This window comes from Squalius cephalus (assembly GCF_949319135.1).
Source record: "Squalius cephalus genome assembly, chromosome: 2".
Lineage (NCBI taxonomy): Eukaryota > Metazoa > Chordata > Actinopteri > Cypriniformes > Leuciscidae > Squalius > Squalius cephalus.
In genome coordinates, this window is record NC_137123.1 from 26121503 (window position 1) to 26145910 (window position 24408).

Genomic DNA, 24408 nt, shown 5'->3' on the forward strand with positions numbered 1-24408 from the left:
AAAAAGTCGCAATTACCTTTTATATTTTTTAATCTGTGGTGGAAACAATCTTCCATAAAAAAGCCTTTGACAGTTTGAAAAGTGTTTTAATGATTTATCTTAGGCCAATCTATGTTCTCTATGTGTCTTTTTAAGCTGCTGGCAGTGTCTGATCTGTTCACCGAGAGGAATCAGTTTGATATGATGTTCTCCACCCTGACTGAGCTGCAGAAAGTCCATCCACCAGAAGATGAGATCCTCAGCCAGTACCTTGTTCCAGCTATCTGCAAAGCAGCCGCAGTGCTTGGCATGGTGAGTGTGTATATGCACTTCTGATGCACTGGCTATATAAATAAGCAGTTACAGCTATTTAACAGTGTGGACTAATGTATCTATGTCAGGATAAAGCCATCGCAGAGCCTGTGTGCCGTCTGCTGGAGAGCACCTTGCGCAGCACTCATCTGCCCAGTCGGATCGGTGCTCTTCATGGAGTTCTATACGTGCTGGAGTGCGATCTGCTGGACGATACAGCACGGCAGCTTATCCCTACTGTCAGTGAATACCTGCTCTCTAACCTTAGAGCTATAGCACAGTGAGTACAACTAAAACCTGACACACTTTATGGTCTGACTAACCTTAAACCTTCAACCAAAGGGGCAGTAGTTAGTACAAACTAGATGTTCACATTTTCTGAAGAAAAAATTACTGTGCAAACGTTGCTACCACAATGCTAGTGTGTCACAGATGTTTGCCAGGGAGTTGCTATGTAGTTCTCTAAGGTGTTCCAAGTGGTTGCGACATGATTTCTTACTGGTCCAAGTCAAAATAGCCCACTAGTCGATTCCAGACTCATTTTCTTTATTCTTAAAAAAAGATGAGGTGAATTCTTATAACAGTGCAATGAAAAGTATAATTTACACCATTATAATTAATTGATCTTTAATGTCCTAATAAAAATAACTATATTATTTTATTAGTACACCGTTTACATATTTTAAAGGGCTAGTTCACCCAAAAATGAAAATTCTGTCATCAATTACTCACCCTCACGTCATTCCAACTCTATAAGACTTTTGGTTATCTTTGAAACGCAAATGAAGATATTTTTAATGAAACTTAAGAGATTTCTGTTCTTCCTTTTAAAAGTCCATTACAACAAAACTCTTCAGAAAGTGATCAGAGTAAATCCATATGTATCGAGCAGTTTATTCCAAGTCACATGCGAGAACAAACCTCATTGGATCTTGTGCGTCAAGCAAGGATGTTTGAGCTTCAGTTTACCATGTTTGACATGCACTATGTATGTGCATTGCTCTCTTCAGAAGACTTGGATTAAAACGTGTGATTCGTTTTCAACTTTTATGAACTTTTTCAAGCTTTAAATTTGTGGTGGAATGGCCTTTCAGTGGAGAGGCCGAAATCATTTAAGGTTTATTAAAAATATCATCATTTGTGTTTCGAAGATGAACGAAAGTCATTTTCATTTTTGGGTGAACTAACTGTATAACACATTTAAACATGTTTAAATAAATTATGCATAATTCCACCAATTGTGGAAAATACTGAAAAAGCCTACAGATGTCTACTAGGCCTTCTAATAACTAGTCATTTTAGCAGACATTTTAATCCCTGTTCAATCCCAATGATGAAGACTCATAGCTCACATTTTGCAAGGACTGAATCAGCCACCTTCCTATTACCAGCTTTGACCTTTAACCCCTCCACCACACCTCTCCCAGCGGCAGGCAAGGGCAGTCCAATCATTAGTGTCACACAAACTCTTAGTGTTTGCCGTTTCATTTAAGAGAATATGGGATGAGAGGTTAATGGTTTGCGTCCTGCATTGAATGAAAGATTTCACACTGTTTGAATCTCTCTTAAGAGGTTATGCCTCATGCAGTCAAAGCTAATGCCAAAGTCTCTGTGGCATGCTGGGAGACTCAATAATAGGTTAGCATAGGCAATCACAACACACTCCCGCACACTGCATGGTCATCAGCTCCTCATTAGCTGTAATGTATGGTGTCTTACTGAGATCTGAGATCCCTCATTAAAGACCAGGGCTAGAATTAGCATCAGATAGCCTCACTGAAAATAGATGAGCGTGTTTAGGCCTAACACTGTTTGTGTGTCTCTCTCAGCTGTGTGAATCTACACAACCAGCAGCATGTGTTGGTGATGTGCGCCGTGGCATTCTACATGATGGAGAACTACCCACTGGATGTAGGGCCTGAGTTCAATGCCGGGATCATTCAGGTGGGAAGAGGCCACAATTTGAAAAAAAGATCATTGGTGTTTTAATATTATTTGATCAGTCTTGATTCTGGACTTCTGTTTTGCTGAAAAATGTACACTACACAATCTTCCAGCCTTGGGTGAAATCATTATGTACATTAAGAATGATTCGGGAGAAATATAATGTAATTTAAAGGAAGACTGTGGGTGGCGTTCTGTGGCACAGCAGGATTTTAAATAGCCTCTGGGCGCCGCCGATGTATAGAAAACTGTGTTCGATGTGGCGTGACACTGTGCTTTTCATCCTGTGTGACCCCCTTTAAGATGTTTGGCATACTCTTATTATCATTTCTTAGAAAACAAAACTATTTCATTAAATCATAGTTCGAACAACATGCAGAAAAAACATACATTTTCATAATCTGACATCATAATTTGCCCTTTTTCTGGCAAGGCAAGCTCGGGTTGTAAAATGTCATGTGGTGTAATTTACTATAGACTGAATGATATTTAAGAAACAACATGAATGCAAAGAGTACATTTATAAAAAACTTGACGTGTTTCAAGCTACAAAGATTTGGTAACACTTTATTTTACAGTGTCCTTGTTACATATGTTACATGTACTTACCATAGTAATAACAGTAAATTATGGATAATTACATGCAACTAACCCTCAACCAAATCCTAATCCTACCCTATCCCTATAGTAAGTGCATGTAGTTCTTAATATTACTCAGTACTTAAATATATAATTACACTGTAACAATGACACCCTAAAATAAAGTGTAACCAAAGATTTTTCCTTTTTAAAAAAAATCATGGACACACTGAGTCTTCTCTCAAATTCAAAATTGCTTTATTGGCGTGACTGTAAATAATACAATATTGCCAAAGCTTGGAATACATAGAATAATAGTCTTCTCTCTCTACTATTGTTTCTCCTTTACATTTCCAGCTGTGCTGTATGATGCTGTCTGCTAGCGAGGAGGCCACACCATCCATCATCTACCACTGCGTCCTGCGGGGTATGGAGCGGTTGCTTCTGTCCGAGCAGCTGTCGCGCATGGACGCGGAGACACTGGTCAAGCTGAGCGTTGACCGTGTGAACATGCCCAGCCCACACCGTGCCATGGCTGCCCTGGGTCTCATGCTCACCTGCATGTACACAGGTGTGGCTGGAGAGGAAGGCAGGACACATTTCAGCTTCATCTTTAATCCTGACCCACCTACTAACACCAACCCCTAAGAACAGACTCACCTTAGATGCTTACCCTACTAACTAAGCACATAGCAGCAGAGTCCTCTGTATGATTTTTAGAAAGTGTCTTCTTATGCGAGAGGTTTAATTTTGTTCTTGTAAAACTAAGTGAAAATTCTATATAAGAAGATTAACATTTATGATGTTTAGTCAAGATGTAGTAACCTAGTTTTATCTGAATTGGATCCATTACGGAACTGTTCTTCTTACTGATGTCCATACATTTACATTACAGGGAAGGAGAAGGGAAGTCCTGGCCGCCCTGCTGATGCTGACCCAACAGCTCCTGACAGCGAGTCAGTCATTGTCGCAATGGAGCGTGTATCTGTTCTGTTTGACAGGTACATATGTCTGTTTTTGAAGAAACTGAACGCAAACTTTTTTTTTTCTTTTCCACTAATTTGTCTGTGGAAAATTCTTGCCGCAGGATTCGTAAAGGCTTTCCGAGTGAGGCACGAGTGGTAGCCCGGATCCTTCCTCAGTTCCTGGATGACTTTTTCCCACTGCAAGACGTCATGAACAAAGTCATCGGGGAGTTTCTGTCCAATCAGCAGCCTTACCCACAATTCATGGCTACAGTGGTGTACAAGGCAAGTGCCACTTTTTTATATCTTATATTATGCTTTGGATACTCTGTGATCTTAAATGTTTAACTCTTAAGATTCATTCACATTAGCAACATTTTGGTGAAATTTTGCAGGTAAAATAGGTCAGTTGTCTATTGTCAGTAATATAGCGATATATGATGCACAGCTTACACAGGAGCTACTTTCAAACTAAGCGGCTTTCAGTTGGTCAACACGGCAAACACGTAAAATCTGCTTGGGGAAAATGTTTGCCTTCACTCAAGATACCTTTTGAAATAACTTGATTTCGCCAGCAAAAAAAAGACTGAACTATGGTAAATGTGTCTGCACCTTTAGTCTTAGAATTCTGTCATAATTCACTCATTCTCATGTTGTTCCAAACCTGTATGATTTTCTTTCCTCTTTGGAGCATAAAAGATGATATTTAGAAAAAAAATTTAAACATGTTTTGTGCATACAATGAAATCAATGGGGTCCAGTGTTGATTTGGACCCGTATACTTTCATTGTATTGACAAAAACTGTTAAAGCATTCTTTGTGAGCTATCCTTACTTTAATATGGTCATTTAAAGTGGAAATCAGTTTACTAAATAATGTAAACTTGACTGACCGCTTCATTTCCACTTTAATGCATGTATTTCTTGCAACAGGTATTTCAAACACTTCACGCAACTGGGCAGTCCTCCATGGTCCGTGATTGGGTGCTACTCTCGCTGTCGAACTTCACACAGAGAACACCTGTCGCCATGGCAATGTGGAGCCTGTCCTGTTTCTTTGTCAGTGCCTCGACCAGCCAGTGGATCTCTGCCCTGTATCCTTAAATGCATATTGGTGCACCCCTTGTACTAGTAACATCACACTTCCTGTTTCTTGCTTTCCTTTTCTTTTCCTCTTCATCCTTGTTTTCCTTAACTTCTCCCTTCCCCTTTAGCCTCCCTCACGTCATCAGCCGCATGGGGAAGTCTGACACAGTGGACATTAGCCTCTTTTGTCTGGTCGCAATGGATTTCTACCGACACCAGATCGATGAGGAGTTGGACCGCAGGGCCTTCCAGTCTGTCTTTGAGATGGTGGCTTCACCTGGCAGTCCGTATTACCAACTACTGTGCTGTTTGCAGAGCATTCACCAAGACACGTCACTATAATACAGACCATATGATACCGAACAATAATGTGTAACAATACATGTATATGAATAACAATAATGTATCTACAATGCAAATTAGGCATCAAAAAATGGTAATATAATATCAGAGCAGAAGACATCACATTTATAAGAACGTTACACACCAGGATGCATGTATGGCAACAATGTATGGGATGGGATTGGCTGCTATGATACTGTCCGTGATAACCAGAGGACATTAATACAAATAGTTCATTGTTATTAGAGACAGTGGAACCAATCCAAGCAAGACTGCACATCCACTGAAGTATGTGGCCACAATGCACCAGAACATCAGTAATCTGTAATTAAAAAAAGAATAGTAGTACTACCATCACCACAATATTTGCCTGGTGTCACGGTATGTCACCTAACATCTCAAAAGTCTATATGGATGCAGGCTTGTCTTCCCCATATTTTGTATGCATAAATGCTCTTTATCTGGTTTCAGAAAATGTTACTGTGGCAAAACTGTGAGGCTGATCACAAAAGTTTTTTGGTAATGCAGTCAAAACTGACGACGATGCGTCTCAATCATTAGAAACGTAATATTCGAAGAGAATTTTCAGCTATAAACAAACTGACGGAAGAACATATTGTATTGAATGTTCTTACAGACATCATGCAAACACTGTTAAAATATCTCCTGCACTTCCAGAATTCAACCGATCCAAGATTAGATCTTTTAGTCCGCAGATGTCCCAAGATGCGTATCGTCCGACCTGGCTAAAATCAGTACATCCGGGTATTTTCTACTATGCCCGTCTCTATCCTCTGAAATGAAAGACACTCTTTCATACACCCACAACTCCCTCAGTTTAAAATCATTCCTTTTGCATGGGCAATGCATTGCTTTGCTCTGTGTTTGCTGGCACTTGAAGCGAAAATGAATTGTAAATCGAATTTGTATATCCCCTCTAATGTGGAAGACGTTGCATAAGACTATTGGTATGATACGATTTTTTGTGTATTTAAATGTAAAATGTGTTTGACTTACTGAGTAAGAGGGGTGAATTGCCTGAAACAAAGTTTATTTTTCTTCTAAAAATTTAGCTGTCTATATTTGTTGTTTTTAAGATGGAGAAAAAAAAACAAAAAACAGATCACAAATGTGAATCACTGAGGTTCTTTTGTATGGGCAGGGCTTGAAATAGCCATAGCAGTTACTGTAGAGAGGTTTTTAGATGAGGGTTTCTGCATATGAAAACTACAGCTCAAATCTACATACTGTGTCCCTTGCAACACATCTGCAGTTATTTGTTAAATTTCTTTTAAAAGCTCAGGACGTAAGATATGATTATTGATCTAGTGTAATGACTGGAAGTATGTATTTTAATCTATAGAGTGTTTACATTAATGTACAATTTGTGTAATAGAAATAATATTTGTGATTAAACGAATAAATTGTGGTGCATGACAACACCCATCGGTGGACATGAGATGGTGTCAAGTGAAAGGTCATTGTAACCGAATATGCGCAATAACCCAGTCTTCACTGTAAATATAAGCCTAGTTGACCAGCTGAACATGCCTTGTATATTAACTTAAAGCATGCTTTAGTTTGCTTTCAATATTGACTCAATATTTTATGTCACAACAAAAAGGGGTGACTTTTGATTGTTAGTCGACTCAGTCTACATGGACATCGCATAATCGTATCTACCAACGACAGAAGACTTATGGCATGTTTGCTACCATGGAGACAGACGGTCATGTCCATTAGATATCAGTTTATTCTTATTCAATAAGATGTTTGCTTTGACTTAGTGAAGCCGAATATGTAAATAGCAATTTATACTTGATATTTTCTCCTCTGTGAAAAGCCTTTACTTCTCTAAAATGTATTGGCACATTCATTTTACACCAACATTGCCCCATGCCTACATCATTTCTTGCAGTTTTACAGATTGTAGAACCATTCAAAATTATGGATTTCCATTTTAAAAAATGGTTTTTGATAGTAGATTTGAAGAGCTTTCAATTTCAATCTTGTTGGGCTGCTTTAGTGACTAAATAAGACATTAGTGTTATGGGTCACGGACAGCTTGAATAACTTGGAATGCCTTTTACAAAGACCACCAATGTGACAATACTGCAGAATCATAATGTTAATAGTGCGCCACTGACAATTTCATAAATATCAGAGAGTAAATACTAATATTCTCTTTAGTTTGTGTGCTTAGGAAGCTTCACTTGAGAAAGAGGTTAATAATCCTGTTAAGAGGTTAATAATGCATCTTAGGTGGGAATGATTTTTAAGCTATTTTCTTCCCTTGCATTATATTTCCATTTCAATAGTCAATTTCTAGCAAATTCAGATTTTTCATTTTTTTTAACCTTTTTATTTAAATTTCCCCTCTTTAGTGATCCTGTCAGATCTCAGTTCAGCGTTTACTTCAGCTTTTTATGTTTTATTTGAGATATACGTAAAGTTAAAACTTAGCTGGAGTTGAGTGGATAGCAGCAGAATGTCCGATTAGTATCACAGTAATGCCACGATGGTCTTGCACCAGATCCGCCTTTAAAAAAAGAAGAAAATAAACGTATACCCTTTTTTATAGATATTTAGCTCACTTCTGCAAACTATGGCTGGTAAAAATGACAAAAATTGATGTATTTATTTTATGGACTGTTTTAACATCAACCATGAAAATACTACAGTATAGAAATTAATAAAGTGGTCCATTTGATTTATTGTAATATTTTTGACACATATTGCAGGGTTTGTAAGTGACTAGCAAAATCCAGCCTGTTGTTTTTTTACTTTTGTATTTCACACTGAATGGGAGTTTTCATAGCAAGCTAGCTTTGAAAGCATTAGATCCCACCCTCCCATCAGTACGATCTCACCTCCTCCAAAACACATGAACACACTCAGCCAGAACAGAGTCAGCACCTCATGTCTCAAAGCACATAACATCTTGATAAAAAGTAACGTAAACTTGCACCACATGACTGCTGCAGATTCATTTTAGCGTTAAACGGCTCTGGGTAGAATGTCATGGGTTGCCATCTTGTATTTACGGTTAAGACATGGCGTGAACACAGCGTAAGCTTGTTGTTGTGTTTCAGGAGGAACTGTAAGGTGGATGCTGTTTGTTTGCGGCGCTCTGTGACTGTCTGTCGAAAGCTCTGCACATCCTCATGGAACGCGCTGATGACGTGTGATGTCTGCGCGAGCAGGGTGTGCGGAGGTATGCAAATAAGTTGACAGGCAGGTACAACATCCTATGATTGCATTCGGGCTGATTCCAATGATTGGACAAACATTTTTTTGGTCCTGAGTCTTCCACAGACTGTCATTTTTTAAAATATTTAGACCACTTCTATTATTGATTGCCATCAGAGAGATTCAACCCGTATAACAAAAAAAGTGTTTATGAAAAACATACCTTTAAGGGTGAAGTGGAGAAACATTGTTCTTTGTTTTTCATTCTTATTTTTATAAAGTGACAGTTGGCTATTTGGCGAATATTGTAATATTGTGATTCTACTTTTTTTCCCCCATTATAATACATTTTAGTTCTTTCTTTTTCTTTTTATAAAAAAAATGTTTTGTATAGGTTGACTCCAAGAGCAAGGCTTTGCACATTTTCTACTCCAAGGTGAGATGTTTTATGAGCTCGATAATGGATTTTAGAAGTTTACACTGTTAATCCTCTGAAAAGCGCAGGTTATTAACTTTGAGCAGAACGAATGGGGGGAAACCCGGTGTGTGTGTGTCAGTAATGTATATGAACTCAGTTTAAGAGTTATCAATCTAATCTTTGAAAAAGTTAAATTTAACACAATTTATGTTGGGTCGACAGCAGTGTCTAAACAGTAAGTGTCACCAGCATTCACTGTTAATCAGCTAATAAAACGTTTGACTGTTGAGTAATTACTAGTAATGAACTTAGAATTACCAAGAGAGAGACTGTTCATTTCATGTTTTATGTGGAAAGGGCTTCCAAAAAATCTCAATATTCACTTTCTATAGACCAAAAGAACAACTTCAAGAATTAAAAAACAATTTTTTAAATTACCTTAAATTGTTGTTCTTGCTTGAACTTGGGAGGATATTTTTACTTTATGACATTCAAATATCTCTTTTACCACTGCATTTATATAACACTTCAGGATAAACTTGATTATACATCTAAATTCATTGTCATGTAAAGGAAAAGCCCAATACCGGTGTTGTCCTTAAAGAAGAAAAGAAAAAAAAAACTCTGAGATGTAGATTCCTCCTCCTCCTGCTTCTGCTGTCCACACACCAGCTGCCCTCTCCTTTTGTTTACTCCTTATACAGCACTAAGGTTACCATGTCATTAAACTTCACATCAGGTTGGGACACATCCGTCACAAGTAAGAGCACTAAATTACTGAATATATAACTATGATTTATAACGCATTATTATTCTCTGTACTGTAATTGTAGGAATTTGTTATGTATTCCTCACAGGAAAGTTTTTGGGAAGTGGCGGCTAATGTTAGCAATGTAGCCATTGGAAATTCTTGAGCTTTCTGCGGATATTAAAACTTCCAGACTTTTTAGGTAAATAATACTATTATTTAACTGTATGCGTATCTATATGAGGTTGTCGTTTTATATATTTTATATATTTGTTGTGTCTCAATAGATGTTAACGTTACTCTTGTCAGTATCTGGCTACTGATGCCGATAATTCAATACCGTTAGATGTTACTCACTGCCCAGCTGTTCCTCGCGAAAACCAATACCGAGGCAGCTCGGCTCTCTACAGCTATTAAATATTAAATTAATCTGGAGCTTAATAAGTATTAAGATGTGTACGGTGATTAACTTTTAGTCGTTTTCGCTCGTGTTGTTTTGAACACCTGTAGCATAAATTTTGTGGTCAATTGGGGAGAGTGAGTTTCTGTCGAACAGGGTTTGGGTCGTTATGGAGATGATTGACAGCCGTGGAAACCAATGAGCGATGAGAAATATCTAGATACAGCTCCATTGTCATGGATACATACGTTGACGCGTGAGCATTCCAACCAGATTCCAACAATGGGGAAAAGAAGGCGGGACCGTTAGCAAGAGTGGAGTCTACTTAGGAAAGTCTTGCGAAGTTGTGAACAATAAGGGAAAATATCGAAGATAAACGCTATTAAATTTGTGAGTTTATGTATCCTATCAGATTTTAAGCGTGTTGTTCCTGGTGCATGTTTATTATTAGAAAATGCGAACTATTTTTTTATTTTATTTTAATATTCGATAAGGATTGTATTTTTTATTTCACGTTTAGAATATTGTTAGTTCTATATTGTTATATTTTACATATATTCAGTTATGTAGGTCAATGCCAAATGAGGATGAAAAGGACATTTTGAAAACACGTTCCATAGAAATCTTTGTAGTTATGTTGGTTTCATATATTTATTTGAATAGTTAGGCTACACACCACATAGACATTTAATGACTGATTGAAGCCACACTAAAAATATGAAAAAATATTTTAATTAAACAATTGAAAACATGTTGATCATGGTCATGGAAGATGTGAAATCATATAGGGGTGAATTCAGGTTGATCTGGACACTTTCTTTTAGTAATCTCAATATCAATGGCATATGTTTTGTATGTATTTTTTAATAGATCCGGACAAAAATAGTCTTGTCATTGACCCAGACAGTGAGGGGATTGGTAAAAAATATATATCTGTACGAAAGCCCATTCTAGACTGACACTATAATCATGACTAAGAATTACAAAAATGTGTTATGCAATTTTCAACATTTTAATGAATCTCTTAATATTTTAATCAACCTCAAATGCATTTTTTTTTACATTGAACAACTGAAATCACCTGTTCACATTTTCCATATAAATTTCTCTTAATATGATGATTCATTTTTGAATTAATTAACTTTTCCCTCTCTCCTTTGTAAAGGTAAGCATGCACCACGTTAGTGCCTTAGACTGGGGCTTTGGAGTTCTGATATCTGGATGATATCATGAATCTCTCTGCATTTGTGAAGCCCTTGTCAGAAGAGGTTGAAACAGGGACTAAAAGAAGAATGTTCAGACAATCAGAGCAAGGCAGGAGGCGTGTGAATGCCCAGTCGTCTGCACGCATAAGAGGGGTGGAGGTCGCAAGGGGAAGAACAGGCTATGGCTTCACATTATCTGGTCAGTCTCCATGTTTGCTGAATTGCATCCTGAAGGGTAGTCCGGCTGACTATGTGGGCCTTCGCTCTGGAGATCAGATCCTGAGTGTGAACGACATCAATGTGTCCAAAGCATCCCACGAGGATGTTGTTAAGCTGATTGGTCGCTGCACAGGTGTCCTACACTTGGTCGTTGCCGAAGGCAGTCATAAAAGTGCACACCTAGATTCATGTTCAAGCGATGAAGAATTGGGGTTCCATGACCACAAGAGCCACTGGTTAAGGCCAAAGATAGACTCAAAGACACTAGGCATAAACCGCGCAGAACGCGTTGTAGCGGAAATGCAGTCTGGTGGAATCTTTAACATGATCTTTGAAAATTCTAGCCATTCATCCAGCAGCTCAGAGAAAGCAGTAGCTTGTGCCTCTACTTCCAAAACAAGGGCTCTCTCAGAGCCAGACTTTCCTTACTGTGACACTGGCACCCGACAGAGTGATCCCAGCTTGCTCACTGAAGAGGAGATGGCCAAAGTGCTCAATGATGACTCTGTGTTCATTGATATGTTTGAACAGCAAGATGAATTTCCCCTCTTGCAAACTGCAGACTCTGCAGGAATACTCAACGTTGGGATGATTGTAGGTTACCTGGGATCCATTGAATTAGCTTCTACAAGTGCTAATCTGGAAAGTGACAGCCTTCAGGCAATTCGTGGCTGTATGCGACGTCTACGTGCCGAACAAAAAGTGCACTCATTGGTCCTGCTCAAAGTCATGCATGATTGTGTACAGCTATGCAACGACCGAGGCGCTGTTCTAGCCACTTACCCTGCAGAGAAGTTAGCTTTCAGTGCAGTGAGTCCAGACGACCGCCGCTTCTTTGGCCTTGTCACCATGCAGGCCACAAACGACCACGGCATACATAGACACGGTGAGGAGGAGCAAGGGTTGCGTACGTCTTGTCACGTCTTTATTGTAGACCCGGAACTCTGTCATCATAAGATCCACCAAGGTGTTGCTCGACGCTTTGGCTTCGACTGCACTCCAGACCCAGATACCAGTGGATGCTTGGAATTCCCACCGACTTCCCAGCCCCTTCTACAGTTTGTGTCCGTGCTCTACCGCGATATGGGAGAATCTATCGAGGGTATGCGAGCTCGAGCATTCCTCGATGGAGACCTAGATGCTCAGCAGAACAACAGCACAAGCAGCAACAGTGACAGTGGCATTGGCAACTTCTTGCCAGAGGAGAAAAGCAACCGAGTCCTCTTGGTTGACTTGGGTGCAAACCCTGGTCGGCATGTTCCCACGGGACTATGGGAAAACCCTCCAGGATCTCGTAGCCAAAGTGTCCTAGGAGGTCTTCCACCACCACCGCCACCACCAATCTCGCATCGTAATGGCTACCGCCCTGACCAGTTCGTAGATCACCCTCAGCCTCATCCACATTCCCACGCGGACCCACCTCTGCTTTCTGGCAGGCATCTGAACTCCTCCTCACGGCTGGATGTGTCAGGCCTTCCTACACGCTCCCACTATTCCGCCCATGGCAAGAAGGTGACGGGGGCATCAGGCCAACGTTGGCTGCCAGTTCACGTCCTGAGAGATTGGCGTCAAGGTCATAGCAGTGATCAGGAGTCTTATGCAGAGTCTACAGACGGATGGTCCAGTGCTAACTGTAGCACCCTGCCACCACCCATGAGTAAGATTCCAGCCGACCGGTACCGTGCTGCAGGCGAGATCGCCTCACAGCCTCACCGGCTCCATGCACAGAAGGACGAGTGGGCTAAGAAGCTGTTTGGGGAGAAGAACCTACGAGAGAAGCTGAGCGATGGCAAAAGGACGAAAGATTCAGAGAAAAAGGTAAGAGAATTTTTTTTAAACATCAAATGTCTTCAATGTAAGTTTGCGTTTCACATCTGTGAAATACTTGTTTGGGGTCACAATCAGTAAGGCTACTTAATTCCAGAGGAGTTGACCGCAAATTGAAGTGCATTCAAAATTACAACTGTAATTGATACTAAGGATTAGGAGGAATTATTAAGTAATGGTTTTAAATTTGATACCAATGCAGTACACTGGTTAATGAGCCAGGGAATGTGTTATTCAATCCACTGTTGTTTGTGAAAAGAAAAAAAAAGCTTGCAGACATAAACTTATGTGCCTGGAATGGATAGCACTTTTCCCCTCGTTCTTATTATCAGGCACGGCATGATCCTTTACTTTGCTGTTTTCAATTGTGCTAGGAATTTTATCCTTTCCAACACACACACAAATATGAATCGCAACATTTAACTCCAACTGATATTCTCAATTATGTTATGTTTAAAATGTGTGGTAGCTTTTATAGTTTTGCATTGTCTCTCAGTAAAGCTGCACAAACACTTTACTGTCAAAAAGAATTCTGTCAGATAGGTGACATGCATAGCCAGGCTGAAAATACCTCATTCCCATTTGCTGCTTCAGCTGTGGCTCCTTGCTTGGAGGGAACATGTTAAAACTGACCCTGAGATGAGAAGATTGAGATACAAAGCGGGGTACGTATCGTTCTCCCAATGGAAATTTTTCAGTTCAAATGGCCGTGAGCTCCCTCTGCTCTGACTGCCACGACTGCCACTGATGGGCCTCTAGTAGCTGACAGCAGATCACTCATATTGAAGTCTTGAATCTGGGTGCTAGATGTCAAACCACTGAAACTGATCTGAATGAGATACTTTCAGAAATAGTTTACCCGAATAGAAAAATTCTGTCATCATCAATTCATGTTGTTCCAAAAAGTTTAGTAGAATGTTGATGTAGTCTTTTCCATCAAACGAAAGCAGATAAGGACCAAGGGGCAGTTGAGCTCCAGTAAATTGCCATAAAATATTTTCTTATGATTCGCGCAAAACTGTGTTCTACAGATGAAATGAAATAATAAATAATAATAATTTGTTACATATATATAGCGCTTTTCTAGGTACTCAAAGCACTTTACATATGGAAGGGGGAATCTCCTCAATGTTTTAGATCGACATGAGAAAGAAATATCAGTATTCTTCTGTTGGGTATATTATGCATGCATTACTAAGCTCTCTAAATACACACACTGTAAAAAACATTCTAACCTCCCCAACTCAAAATTGTCTAGTGACTGGTCACATCTAAATTTTTCAATTGGCCCAAGTGAAATTCTGTAAATTTAATTTGATCATTTACAGAATTTCTCTTGGGCCAATTGAAAAATTTAGATGTGACCAGTCACTAGAAAATTTTGAGTTGGGGAGGTTAGAATTTTTTTACAGTTTGTGTATTCAAATATGAATGATATCTTTGTTCCACACCGTTTAAACCAGGCTACATGTACAGTTGTCTTCATTATTCGTTTAAAAACGCATTTATTAGGAATTGAGTAAAGCTCAGAATCACTCCACGGGAGCCAACAATGATGTCCACAGGCCCAAAGCAACAAAACAGACTGCATTGATTGGATTTCCCTGAATAGCGCTGTAGCTGTTATATGCATCATCATCTGTGCTTTGACAATAGCTTCAGGGTCTTCTAAATACAGAATAAGACATGTCAGGCGTCAGTGGTCTGTGTTCATTGCTTTAAGGAATCGTTTTTCAGTTCATTCTCTGCTTGTTTTATTCAAGCTCCACTTAATGTGTGTATCAACATAATGTGGATATCAACATTTTATGTTCAAATGTATATATTGTATTTATATGGGAATATGGTATTTGATGCTGTAGCATTTATTTATGTTTTTGAGATTTCTGTAAGTTTTTCGCAAATTTTAATCACCTCTTTGCCTAAACTAATTAATTTGAAATAGTGTGACATGAATATTCAAATACATGTAGTCTCTGAATTAATGAGGTAATAAAAAGTGCATGCATAACATGGAATCATAAAATTTGCTTATTTAAAATGTGCCTTTTCTGTTAATTACGTACATAATTGTTGTTACGACATTTGCCTTAACCTTAAAACACAACACATTGAAATATGTAATTAAAAACACTGGGAAAACTGTATTAACAACAGTACATTGGGCCTTGTTTTTACAGACTTTACTTAGAGTGTAGAGATCTATTCACAGTGGTTCCCTTCAATATTTTAGTTTCAACTTTCTTGTCTGTTTTGTGACATCATGAAAGAGATAGACACTTGCTTGGCATCCACGTGAGGTCATGAGTTGATCTCCTAGTCGCCAAGAGGTGGCACTGTTCCTCTGTCTGTGCCAATTACAGGTCAAATGTTGTTGCAGAATAATATGATGATTCTTCTCCTTCATTCATTTTCAAATGATTATTCAGTGGTTTAAAGGTGATATACTGATCTATAAGTTATAAAACAAAATAGCAAAGTATCGAAGTTGGCTGTTGTTTTGTTTTAATGTTTTTTTTTTGTTTTTTTTTTATTATTCTATATATAGTAAAAAGATTTTCTTTTATTCCACAATCATTGTTTGGTTTCATATTATTATAAAATAGATTTGTTAAAACTTCAAGGTAATGAAAAAATAGCTTTGACACCTTCTTGTCTATGGTTAATGTAGCGAAACAACTTCATACATCCATTAAAAATCACCATGACACCATTTGGCTAAAAGTCATTGCAAAAATGGGCCCACTGTATGTACCATATATAAGAATTGTTCACTATTTTATGTTCATAGTATTTGTAAACTACCCACCATCAATGAGTACTGAGCATGTGCAGAACAATTGTGAGTCTGATGTATTCCACTTAAGTCATGTCAAGACTTGAGGAGAGCGGTACAGAAAAGTTGTCAAAGAACACACTTCTGAATCATGACCGAAAATAGACTCTAAAGGCCAGTTACATCAACCACGATACCATAAGATATAGTTCTATATGTAAAAGAGTAGCAGAGTCCGCACCTCAAATATAACGATAACGGCACAAAGAAACAATATCGTTGGAATGGCCAATAAAAATCAATCTCATGCCAATCATAATCCATTCTGCTTTAAGAACTATAGAGCATTTAAAGCGGCAGACGACAAAACTGCAGCGCACACTTATAATAATTCAGAACATGCTATATATTGTCTGCTAATAGTTACCGTAATAGTTATCTTTCTTGGTGTGAACGGGCCTTAATACTTAAACGTCCTTGTGGAGTGTTGTTTCATCATAAAAGATTGAGATGGTTATGGTTTTGATTATTTGAATACTCTTTTGCAGTGTCTGGATTGTAATCTTACTGAAAGCTTTGCTTCACAGTCCTACAGAGCGGGATAGTTTTGCCATGGTTATGAAACCGATAAACAGATAGATGGTGTTTTTAGTAACATTTCTTGGTACGGTTTGTCATCCCCTCCTCATGGTTGAAGTAAACAGGAAAGATAGCTCCTCAGAGCTCCTCAAAGATAGCTCCTCCCTGATAAGTCTAAAAGGTCTATGCAGCTCACTGTACGTCCCTGCTCCCCACAGGAATCCATGATGTTATCTCAACCCTAAGACTGACACAACTGCACCTTAGGAGGGGAGAGAGTTTGAGAAAGAAAGAAATTACAAATAGTACAGTTATAGAATATAGAAATCAATACATTTTGATATGAAACGAACTAAAAAAGTATGTGGTACTTTGAGACTTTTCAGCTTGTCACTCTTTGGCAACCTAAAAAGGAGCTTTAGGCTGTGTAAGCATAGTCATATGAGCCTCATGCTTTTTTCTCTTTATTAGTCTTTGAAGTATATAAATATAAAACTAAAAACTTTTTTTTTCCTCCTAGGATTCAACTCCCAAGTACTACATACAAAAAAAAAAAAAAAAAAGAGCAGCTCCCGTTAACATCTGGAACATTTCATGTTTTGTTCTAAACCCATGTTGACAGCTTTATGCTTATGCTTTTCAGCAACCGCCTGAACGATTCATTCAAGGGACGTAGTATAGTCTACAATATTTCCTTTAGATTAGTTGCTGCTCAGTGGCCATGGAAACCGCTTGAGTGATGAAGAGTCGGCCACTTGTGTCTGGCTCCCCATTCCTCTGTCCCATGACTGATGACGTTTTTAATGATACGCAATATGGGTGTCTATGCAGGCACCAAAGGATGCAGAATGTAAGAACATTTGCTGGACTACAAGAGCAGTTTTTTTGTTACCATTGAATTTTTGTTTTTTCCTCTACTTTAAAATCGGCATGAAACGGAAGTTGCAATAGTCTTTTCTTCCACATTGTGATGTTTATTTGAGTGAATCGGCATCTCGACCTAGAAAAATGTACGGCAGGATTTTTTTATTTCATTGGATGGTTGTGGTTTGTTATTGCTGTGATGTCATGTGAGTGACAGGTTGTCCCGCCCCCTCACCAGTAAACTCATCATCAGATTTAAAATCACGAGGGCACATTAATTTAAAAAATAATGTGCACAGATAAATCATTTATAAAACCTACAGCAATGTTCCATTAAATACAAAAAAAAACAAGAATTGCCAATTTTGTCATATAGTGACTTAAGTTCATAATTACATGCTTCACATTAACTGTCATATCCTTTATTAAAGGCCCTGTGTTTCATATGTTTTGATTGCACTGACCGCTTGTCCTCTCCTGATTCTCTAAGGTTTCCTGTTATAGTTCGTGCGTCATGTGAGCGTGTGTGTATGTGTGTGATCACGGTGTCTTTGCATGCTTGTGATCGAGAGAGATATTATGTAAATGCCTCTTCTTGTTAGCCTTAAAGGGATAGTTCACCAACAATTTAAATTCTGTCATTGTGTACTCGCAGTCATTCCATACATGTATGGCTTTCTTTTTTCTGGGGAACACAAAAGGAAAACGTACCATTGCCCAAATTGGGAGTCAATGGTCACCAAAACTGTTTGATTACCAGCATTCTTCAAAAATATCTTCCTTTGTGTTCTGCAGAAGAAAGAAAGTCAAACATGTTTGGAACAACATGGGTGAACAGTTTTGGGTGAACTATCCCTTTAAATGTGGAAACATATATGCATATCTAGCTAAAGTATGTACTTCACTGCCCCTCATGCGCATCGCATGTAGTGCACTTGTGTTGGCATATTTGTGTGTTTGTGCATATGTTTGTTTGCACTTAATGTGTCATAATGATGATCCTGAACACAGAGTTCTCAGTGTTTCTAGGCAACACAGCAGACCATTTGATTATGCTGCTCTTGTCATCCGCACAATCAGTCTCTAAACTTTAGCCTATGAAAATAATCCCTCTCTGTCTGCGTCTCTGTCTGACCGCCTGAGAAATAGTTTGCCCATCTTTGTACATTTGTCCTCCTGTTTCTCTGTCTGGTGTTGCTGTTGGGCTTTCTCTGAACACAAAACATAACATGGTGTCACGTCTTTGAGTATTTACAGAAATGATTATGGTTAATGCTGATGTGTGTATTTTTTATGTTTTAAAATACTTTCTTTTATACCAGTTAAATGTGTTGATAATGTGTAAACTGTTCTTATGAGGCTTTGCACCTGGTAATTACATAATAAAATGGACAAAACTCAAGTACTTAAAGGAATAGTTCACCCAAAAAAGAAAATTCTTTCATCATTTACTCACCCTCATGTTGTTCCAAACCAGAATGACTTTTGTTATGTCTCAGTATTTGTTATGACTCCCATCGTTATGTCCATACATTGGGAGTCAGTAGTCACCAAAACTTTTTGAATACCAAGATTTTTCTAAATATCTTCTTTTGTGTTTCACAGAAGAAAGTAAGTCATACAGGTTTGGAATGACATGAGGGATAGTAAATTAAAATAGAATTGTACATTTTAAGATGGAGGATGCTTTTAAGGTGGAATCGCATTTTCCGTTGTTTGGCGCATTTTCTTGGGCGTAATTTTAATAGGAATGCAGGCTATCAAAAATTTTGCACAAGGGCAAAAGATTTCACCTTGAAGATTACGAGTTCAGGTTGGTCACACAAATTCGCTGCTTCAAATGTCACTATATTATTGACAAATAGATACATGACCCTTTTTGCCCATTAAGTCTCACTGAAATAGAAATTTGGATTGCACTTTTATATTGAAAAAAAGTGTTTTTGGGCAACAAAGAAAACCGTAACAACCATTCACGGCACCTTAGTGGCACATGTGATGATTAGACTACTCAAATTTTCTCTAAAAAGTTATAGAAGTCTTAATATTTTATAGCAATACTGTGTGGTGGTGATGATAGTGGTACAAACATCACATTTAAATTAAAAACCTCATTGGGAAATCCACATAAAAATCACTTTGGTGACAAAAGAAACATTAGTATTGTAACCTTCACACGGTTGAGTTTTTGCATGCACACAAAAGCACATACTCATTTCCCTAAGGGAGTGAGTAAACACTGTGTCTGTTCATGTGACCCTGTGCTATCACCATAATGAAATCAAACAGTGCGAGTGTATTTCTGTCATGACAACTCTCTTGAGTGTTTGGCATGTAATGGATATGACAGTGTTGATATGTTATATATAGGCTAATCCTTCAGGAATCATGCTAATATGCTGATTTGGTGCTCAAGAAACATTCATTATCATTGACTGTAGTGCTGCTTAATCATTTTGTGGAAACCCTGATACATTTTTCTTAGGATTCTTTGATGACTAGAAAGTTTAAAAGAACAGCATTTATTTAAAATACATTTTTGTAATAATGTAACAGAATTGCTGTCACTTTTGATCAATTTAATGCATCCTTGCTAAATAAAAGTATTAATTTCTTAAAAAAAAATAATAATCTTGCTGACCCCAAACTATATCTTCTCTCTCTTGTATCTGTTGGAAATTGTCATGATGCATTGTAACAGGAAATCTTGACGTATGCATCGCAATCTGTATTGTATAATAAGGGCAACTGCATTGTAGAAATTTTGGTCAAACAGTAAAAAATTGGAAATTCTCGTGTATATGTTACTAATGTCTTTCTCTCTGTTTCTCACAGGGTGGAAGATTCAAAGGCATCACTATGGGCTTTCCTCAGCGTTCCTCCGGCAGACGATCTTTCGGACGTTCCAAGCGTCTCAGCATGGCTCGCTCACTCGATGACCTTGAGGTGAGGTTCCCTAAATGCTTCTCTTTTTCTCTAGACTTTTCTCTCTCCGTCTCTCTCTCATTCTCACTTATAAAACTTCCCAGCATTCCGATCCTATCACCCGGATGGTCGGAAATGATTACATAAGGAATGAGTAACCTACGCGGTACTTCAGAGACAAGAGACATGCATGCAAACTGAAACAAACACACACAATCAACCCTCTGGAGGTTAGAACTGTCGGGGCCTTATTTATGAAACGGCGGTTGTACGCTTGTAGAGCAGATTTGACACCGCAGCGAGGGGATTCCAGTGTGTTAATGGCTCTGGTCACACTCGCACACGTGAGTTTAATTATAGACCCAGCAGTCAAAGAGATAGAGTGCATCTGTGTAGTGACGGCAGATTACCATGGCAACGGAGGAGACGGTGAAACGTGAATGGTGTAATTCTCAGACGGAAGCGCTCAGGGGGAATGAAAAAACTGACAGCGCGTCACATCTCAGTCTGGCCTGATAGCCAGCATGCCAGTGGTTATTATGTTTTTTGTTTTTTTTGTGTAATTAGAGGCTTAATTTGGAACATATTTTCTTCTATTTCAGCTTGATTTGCAGAGACAACTATAAGTAAGCCATTTGTACACTGATTTGCCTGGAAATTGTAAACACTGTTGATCTGTAGTGCTGTGAAAACATTGCTTGTTTTGTTGGAGCATGCTGATCTGCTTGATTAGGGGGGGGAACTGTTGTTTTTGCTTGACCAACGGCAGTGACAAGTTTTAGGTATATGTTTGAAAAATCATAATTTTTGCAGTTGCGTTCAGTAATGCTAGCGGTGGAGAAATTGCACACTTCAGCTTTAACTTATTTTAAATGAAAATCAATCTGTGGTTAACGTTCACTAATCATTTATTATCAGAAGCAAAGCAATGATTAGTGGTGCTTGCCAAGGCAAATATCACTATTAACATTTCTCCATTGTCAAGTGGGACAGCCATGAGCACTGTAGACCCTCTGATGAGGGGCTCACTAAAGTCCTCCTTGGTATAGCATAATGATTGAGTAAAATAAGGGGATACATATCCATACAATCTTTGTTCTGGGCCAATGAATTTAACCCCTAAGTATTTAACTTTGGTACATAACTCATTCCATATAATTGTGTTATAGATGTAAATGTTGTTGCGGTGAAGTGGCCGATAATAAAACAGGCAAAACAGACCCTAAAAACACTAAAGGATGGACCAGAGCTATATCAACGCCAAAGTCATGGGTTCAGCTTCCTGGCCATGACACATTTACCATTGTCCAAAGCCACTTCCATTTAATTCAAGTTATATTTTATTAGTTCATGCATTCCATGGAAATTGAACCCATGACTTTGTATTGGTATAGTGCCATCTAAACGCACTGTAAGTAGCTTTGGATAAAACCTCTTCCATTTTAAAATATTATTAGTTTAATATAATTAATTTCTCAATTGTGATGAAAAATCTGAATTACTCCAGTCTTCAGTGTCAATATGATCCTTCAGAAATCCTGCTCAATAAACATGTATTATTATTATCAGTGTCGAAAACTGTTGTGCTGCTGCTTAACATTTTTGTGGAAATTATGATAGATTTTTTTGATGAAAAGAAAGTTCTGAAGTAAATTCTATTTCAACTTTATTATCATTGTTGGTTTAATTAATAATTGCTTACATACCAAATTGCTTACAATTAATCGCACATACTTAATCTTAAATATTACTATATTTATTAAATATTACTGTTATTATTAAATATCCTGTATATCCTGTATATTATTTTAATCAAATAATTATTGTTAAAGAAATAACTACACTTAAAAAAAGTCATCTCTATTTTCCAAAGGTAATCAGTTGGTAATTATTATACCCATGTCCACTTTTGTAAATGATCTGTCAATAATGAGTAACTGATCCCAGAAAACAGTTACTCTTAAACTTGTTTTGTCTCATGATCAAATCCTTTCTCCTTTAAAGAGCAGAAATCCCTCTTTACCAGCTGAGTTACATAGCGTGAAAGTGAGTGCCACTCTGACGGGACAGTCACACTGTTGATGGGACATGATAAGATAAAAGTATGAAACGCTTCCTCTAGTGAGTGGCTGGAACAAACACTGGCCTGATTGAATAAAGCGGGTTGTATTCGGTGAAGAAGAGAGAAAACAACTGTCTTAAGAGCAGGAAGATTTTCATGCTGGTCAAATGCTAACATATATTTCTGTAATAATGCTGTGTGTGGAAATGAAGGTTGAATGTTTTATATGTTTTCCCCTTGCTTCTATTATTTTCCTGAAGTCTTTCTTTTTTCTATTTCCTCAGATCTTTGTCTTGTCTTCCGGTGGCTTCATCTCTTTTCTCAGAGCTGTACATATGCAGGGTGGCGACACTTGTGTGTGAACAGAGCTCGCTTTGTGAAGCAGCACCGTAATTAGTGTGAGAGAGAGTGTGTGTGTGTGTGTGTGCTAATGAGCATTGAGCAGCATTATTCTCGTTAGCAGAGACTCTGCTACGAACTCACACACTTTCTGCAGTGAGGCATAAACATGCATACACACTCTTAAATCACACGCTAATTGAATACTATCCTTAAATGCTGTGACACACACTCTCAAGCTCTGAGATGAACATACACAAACAACCTCAGGAAAGGCACTAATTATCGGCTTTTCCAGTGCGCACACACACATTTCCTCTGGCTGGCCTATCATGTAAGAGAAAGCGAGCTATGCAGTTATCTTGTCAGCGAGTGTTTACCCGGTGAGGTGGCATTTCTCTTCATGCCCACAAACACTGTGTGACATCATGCCAGCCCTTCGAGCCTTTAGTTTGCTCACTGAGCCAACAAATTCCACCCTCCCCCCCGATTCAAAGCGGATCGTGACTGTCGTTGAGAGTCACGAATGCCGTTTATTTTTAAATGCAAACTCATTTTACAAGGATAATTTAAACTGAATGGCACTCCTGAGACTGACTTCTTCATAAACATGGAAGTGAACTTGAAATATGGTGTTGGTCTTATGGTGAATGATTTTAAAGAAAATTGTTATCTTAATCTCTCATCAAAGATGAATAACTTTGGTTCTGTATGACTTTTTGGCTGATGTCATCAAACCTTTTTATTTTATTTTTTTCAAAATATTCCCTTCCATCCACCATATAAAGCAAGGACGTTCTCATTATTTTTGACTCCAAGGTCCCCCATTGTCCACAACAATATTCAAAGACCTGACACTCCTAGTTTCTGTAAATTAAATTTTAGGATTACAGAAGTTTTAAGCACTAAATGTTTCTCTCTCTATTTAACAAATTTACAAATTTGAATGGCTTTTCGAGTCATTTGTGATTTACTGGATAAAAGTATTTGGTTACACTTTAGTTTAACGTCCAATTCTCACTTTTTAACTATTAGCTACGACTTTTGCCTCAATAAACTCCTAATTTCTGATTATTAATAGTTGTTTAGTTTAGATATTGGGTAGGATTAAGGGATGTGGAATATGGTCATGCAGAATAAGGCAATATGTGCTTTATAAGTACTAATAAACAGCCAATATAATATACATGCTAATAAGCAACTAGTTAATGGGAATTGGACCCTAAACTCAAGTGTTACCAAGTATTTAGTTTATTTTTTTTCTCAATTTTTTTTAACTAGAAAATATATGTATCGTAAAAGTGCCTATGTAGTTTTAAGTACGACTTCCAGGTCTGTAAATAATACTTTTTATAGTAGGCTACTTCAGCTTTTCCAAGAGATTGTTTCTGATGGGGTGAATTAAAATAAGAGAAATCTTTATCTTATTTTAATGCTTATTTTATCTTATTTTAAATCATTAAGCTATCTTGAGACCCCTTAGGCATTTAGAGACAGCTTTTTTTTACACTTCAACAAACTATTTCCGATGTGTTTCAGTTCAGTTCATGTTGAATATTTGGTTCAACTCATTACACTTCAGAAGTAAAAAGTGCCATTTCATGTATCAAAATAAGGTTTTTGAAGAAATTGACCACTTTACTGATTTGAA

The 24408-nt window shown here is 38.0% G+C and overlaps 2 protein-coding genes across 11 annotated transcripts in view; both read left to right on the plus strand.

Annotated features, from left to right (window-relative positions):
• htt (huntingtin) overlaps positions 1 to 7165 on the plus strand; it is a 47071-nt gene extending 39906 nt beyond the window's left edge. For 5 of the 7 annotated variants that reach the window (XM_079853517.1, XM_079853519.1, XM_079853520.1 and 2 more), the window contains 8 exons: positions 136 to 291; positions 381 to 571; positions 2121 to 2235; positions 3172 to 3403; positions 3710 to 3815; positions 3902 to 4064; positions 4712 to 4872; positions 4993 to 7165. In XM_079853517.1, coding sequence (XP_079709643.1) covers positions 136 to 291; positions 381 to 571; positions 2121 to 2235; positions 3172 to 3403; positions 3710 to 3815; positions 3902 to 4064; positions 4712 to 4872; positions 4993 to 5206 — 1338 coding nt within the window. In that variant the 3' untranslated portion in view covers positions 5207 to 7165. The remainder of the gene's footprint in view (positions 1 to 135; positions 292 to 380; positions 572 to 2120; positions 2236 to 3171; positions 3404 to 3709; positions 3816 to 3901; positions 4065 to 4711; positions 4873 to 4992) is intronic. The other 2 variants (XM_079853518.1, XM_079853523.1) reach the window with 1 other exon arrangement.
• A 2322-nt stretch (positions 7166 to 9487) lies between these two features.
• Positions 9488 to 24408, plus strand: part of rgs12b (regulator of G protein signaling 12b) — a 40537-nt gene continuing 25616 nt past the window's right edge. Inside the window, exons 1-3 of one of the 4 annotated variants that reach the window (XM_079858897.1) lie at positions 9488 to 9573; positions 11127 to 13203; positions 20267 to 20377. In XM_079858897.1, coding sequence (XP_079715023.1) covers positions 11191 to 13203; positions 20267 to 20377 — 2124 coding nt within the window. In that variant the 5' untranslated portion in view covers positions 9488 to 9573; positions 11127 to 11190. Of the gene's footprint in view, positions 9574 to 9718; positions 9764 to 11126; positions 13204 to 20266; positions 20378 to 24408 lie in introns of those variants that run through there. The other 3 variants (XM_079858899.1, XR_013819820.1, XM_079858898.1) reach the window with 3 other exon arrangements.